This window comes from Coptis chinensis, chromosome 7 (genome assembly GCF_015680905.1).
Source record: "Coptis chinensis isolate HL-2020 chromosome 7, ASM1568090v1, whole genome shotgun sequence".
Taxonomy (NCBI): Eukaryota; Viridiplantae; Streptophyta; class Magnoliopsida; order Ranunculales; family Ranunculaceae; genus Coptis; species Coptis chinensis.
Genome location: NC_141462.1, coordinates 6,117,585 through 6,122,030, shown reverse-complemented (window position 1 = coordinate 6,122,030; position 4,446 = coordinate 6,117,585). Strand labels below are relative to the sequence as shown.

At 39.7% G+C, this 4,446-nt stretch overlaps 1 protein-coding gene across 1 annotated transcript; it reads right to left on the bottom strand.

The window, feature by feature from the left end:
* Window positions 1-601: 601 nt before the first annotated feature.
* Window positions 602-3,921, bottom strand: LOC147485553 (uncharacterized). The gene is made up of 5 exons (XM_086573546.1): window positions 3,750-3,921; window positions 3,547-3,615; window positions 3,416-3,484; window positions 2,892-3,203; window positions 602-714 (listed from the first exon to the last, which is right to left on the bottom strand). The coding sequence occupies exons 1-5, from the start codon at window positions 3,919-3,921 to the stop codon at window positions 602-604; spliced, it is 735 nt and encodes a 244-aa protein (XP_086429672.1).
* Window positions 3,922-4,446: the final 525 nt, after the last annotated feature.

Genomic DNA, 4,446 nt, shown 5'->3' with positions numbered 1-4,446 from the left:
GCCCCAATTGTTACAAGTGCACTCTCTACTAAGCAAATCTACTCGATACTCATGTTTCTCTGTAACAACTTGAAACACATGCTCATCTGACCTTATCACAGTTACACCACGAGCCTCCTCAATCCTCTCAACCAACTTCGATTCCATTTTAGGACAAAGAACAATTTTCCAGTTCTTGCCCTCCTTCCTCCGTTTTAGATGGCATATTCATCATCTTAATACGAATTTAATCTAACATGGCTGTAATGGGCAAATAACGCTATTTGTCTATCCAGTTGTTGAAGCACTCCGCCAGAGAAGAGCATATCTCACCATACCGGGCACCACAGAAGTACGCATTTGCCCAATTCTCATAAGGTGCGCCCTAGACAGAAAATTTGAACCTAAATCTCCACCTATATTCAATAATTCAGCCATGCGCTCCTTAAACACCTTATGTGTGGCAACATAAGCACATTTCTTGAATAAGGCCACCAATACTTTTGTCAAACCACATTTCTTTGACAAAGTTGTTCTAAGGTTGTTCTCCATGTGCCCGTAAACCGTGATATGAGCGGGAAATACAAGAAGAATGTTCAAAACAAACCATGATGTCTATCACTCAAAAGGTATACCTCCTCTCATACCCAAAAGCCTTCTTAAACATATCAAGAAACCAAAGCCAATTATATTCATTTTCAATATCAACAACACTAATAGCAAGAGGAAACAATCCTACAAAACAACAGAAGATAACAAAATATGAGATAACTGAAATACTCTTGTTTAACTATGAACATTCAGTGTTCATACCATGGAACTACAAACACTGAATGTTCATACTCTTGTTGGACTATGAACGTTCAGTGTTCATACGTGGTGGACTATGAATACTGAATGTTCATACTCTTGTTGGACTATGATTAGGGATGTCCATTACGCCCGAAACCGAAACCCCAAAACCCGAAAAAACCGCGACCGAACCGCCGAGCCCGACAAAACCCGAACCCGAACCCGGACCGAAATACATAGGGTCGGGTTTGGTCACTATCTAAACCGGACCGACCAACCCGGCCGATAATTTGGCCCTAAACCCGATTAAAAGGGTTAAAAGCCCAAAACCATATCGGACCGAACCCGAACCCAAAACCCGGTTATATAGGGTAAAATGCCCGACCAAAACCCGAACCCGAACCATACCATAATTCCCAACAACTATATTTTCATTTATTATCTATTTATCTTCAACAAACTTTTAGTCTTTTGCTCATTACTATTTACTTTTGGTCTTCAAGACAAATTACCCCCGCAGTACCTTTACTACTCTTCTCTCTATTCCCTCCAACAACTCCCCAAGAACAAGAAACCAACCCGATCCACGTTCATGATGAAGATTGGTGGGTTTGATGGTGCCGCTAAGTTTGCATTCACTTTCGGAAAATTTGCGGCACCTTCTCAAATATCTCTTTCTAAATGTGGTCACCAAGGTCGAAAGCAAATCAACAGTCGGATTCACACCACCACAAGAAACCGAAACTCCAAAAAGCCATCAATCTTATTGTCAAATCAGCGTCGATTCACACCACCACAAGAAGTTGAAACTCCAAAAAAAACCATCAATCTTATTGAGTTATTGTCTTAGAATTGCTTGCTTTTGGTCTACTTTTCTCTTCTTTTGCTTTTCAAAAAATGCAAATCATTGTGTTTTGAATCTTTGATGATTTGTTGGGTGGCTTTTACGATGTTAAAGTTAAGCGGATCAAATCGATAAAAGAAGATGACTTTTGATTAATTAGATGAAAAGAGGTTTTTCTTGAGATCTTGAGATCTAATAAGCGAAAATGGCGTTCCGATGAAGAGATTTAATATTCTTTTATTTCATATATAAGGGTTTTACCATGCGACCCCGAACCCGAACCCGACGGGTACCCAAATATATAGGTTAGGGTAGGGTTTGGTCACATGTATCTAACAAATATCGAACCGAACCCGACCATAAAGAATAGGGTCGGGCCCGGGTAACCCGATACCCGTTCAAAACCCGAAAAATCGGGTTCGGGCCGGGTAGGGTACCCGTTTGGACATCCCTAACTATGATAGTGGTGTCAAATGGGTCGGGCCGAGCTGGACCGGCCCTCAAACAATGAAGCCCTCATGCTTTAAAGGTAGGGCCGACCCTACCCCTCATTTACTTTGGAGGGTCGGCCGGCCGGACCAATGCTTAAATCTTAAGCCTTTACCAGCCCCTCAACCCTTTCGAGAGGGCTTGAAGGGCCGGGCTTGAGGGCCAAACATGAGGGCTAGACACTATGTTATACATTTGATTTACAAAATAAATTTAGAAACATTAGTTAAAAATGATAAAATCGAATGCACTTCACAATTAAACCTTCAAACTACTAAAACTTTTGTTAAAGTTGTATTAATCAATTAAGATCAGTTAAATTCATCTAATAAAATATTATAATGAAATTATAAGGTTGGCAAACTTAATAGATAAACTTTCTTTTAAGTGATTTTTAGCATATTAATGTTAAAATGAAATATATTGTAAAAATATTTATTAAAATATATGTAATAAATGTTGAGGGGCCTAATAAAGGGCGGGGATTAGGAGAGGGATTAAGTTTCAAAGTCTAGGCCTTACCCTCCCCTCAAAGGCTTGAGGGGCGGGTAGAAACCCTACCATAATGTAAGGGCCCTCATTTTGAGGGCTTTTGGCCGCCCATAGGCGGAGAGGGAGAGGGCGGGCTAAGGGTTTGAGGGCCATTTTGACACCCCTAGACTATGAACATTCATTGTTCATACTCCTAATGGACTATGAACAATGAATGTTCATAGCAAGATCATTGGTGTGTTTGCGTGAGTTCTCACCCAAACAGGTGGTTTCCACTTTGGAAGTTGTACATTACGTTCATTCTCAACAATCATGTTGTGAAGTATAATACATGTCTTCATTATACGAGATATAGCTCCTCTGTCCCACTGACGAGCAGGCCTGCTAACAATTGCAAATCTAGCCTGTAAAACACCAAAACCACGTTCCACATTTTTACGAGCTGCTTCTTGCGCTTTTGCAAAGTTAGTATCCATGGGAGTAGTAGGAGATGAGATTGTTTGAATCAGTGTAACCCATGGTCGATATATTCCATCAGCAAGGTAGTAGCCCATGTTGTAAGGATTCTTATTAACTTGATAAACACAAGCTGGAGCTGTTCCTCTGACTAAATTATCAAATAAATGAAAATTATCTAACACATTAAGATCATTACACGATCCGCTATTCCAAAGTATGTGTGCCAAAACCATAGCTCCTGGTCTACAACTGCTTCCAAAATCACAGTTGCTTTTCTAGCATGACCCAAATGAGTTCCATGCCACGCAATTAGAAATTTTTTCCATACCCAATGCATACAGTCTAAACTACCCAACATACCTAGCCAACCGCGTTCTTCACCTACTGCAAGCAAGCGTGTTACATCTTTTTCGTTGGGCTTCTCAGGTACTGTTCTTCAAAATAGTTGACAACTGCATTACAGAAATGATAAAGTGATTATCGGGCCGTACTCTCAGCAAGTTTTATCCAATGATCCATTAAATCAGTTGGACAGCCATAAGCAAGCATCTGTATTGCAGCTGTCATTTTTACCAAACCCCAGGCGAACCAAAAGCATCATAAGAAGGTTTAAAATATGGATCAAAATTAGTGACAACTTCCAATAAATTGTTAAAAAGTGGTCTTCTCATACGAAACCTATGACGAAACTTACTTGCTTTATAAGTTGGTCTAGCAGCAAAATAATCAGCCACCAACCGTTCATGCGCACCAACATGATCGCGGTTAGTGTATTCTCTACCATCAATAGATCCACCCCATTTTGGTACAGAAAAAACATTGAAAGCCGGAATCATTGACGCCACTACAACTGCATCACTTTGCATTTCTTTGAAGCGATTGCGACATTTTCATCATCGTCGTCGAAAATTAGTTCACTTACTCTTTCGCACCAATTGCTATTATGACTACTAGAACCCATGACAAAATATAAAAAGTTTATGACTGATGAGAGGAGATGAAGAAATGGAAAAATATATGGATGCTTCACCTGTGATTGATCTGATATATAGCGTAGAAAATGGAGGGAAACGATGGGCGCGAAAATGGTTTGGCGCCATAGAAATGGAGAGAAATGATGGTCGGGACAACTTTTGCGGTTTATAAAAAAAATTGTCTGGACGGGACAACTTGTGCCGTGTGAAATCGAAACACGAAATTTTTAGATTTTGCTTTGGTACTTGACTCGTTTTTAACCATTTTTATCCACAAAAAATACTGAGGTGTCATAACAAAATTTAGAAATGCGTTGATGATGCTATTAGGAATTACGATATTGATCTTGTGGCAACTTCTTTATATAAACCAAACTTAGTTAAGTTACATGAGTTAGGCATGTGCTTGTAACGATT

Coding starts and splice junctions, on each gene's coding strand:
- LOC147485553 (XM_086573546.1), bottom strand. CDS start 3,921: ATGCAAAGTGATGCAGTTGTAGTGGCGTCAATGATTCCGGCTTTCAAT. Junction 3,616..3,749: donor TAGACCAACTTATAAAGCAA/GTAAGTTTCGTC, acceptor TAAAAATGACAG/CTGCAATACAGATGCTTGCT. Junction 3,485..3,546: donor TTGGATAAAACTTGCTGAGA/GTACGGCCCGAT, acceptor TTTGAAGAACAG/TACCTGAGAAGCCCAACGAA.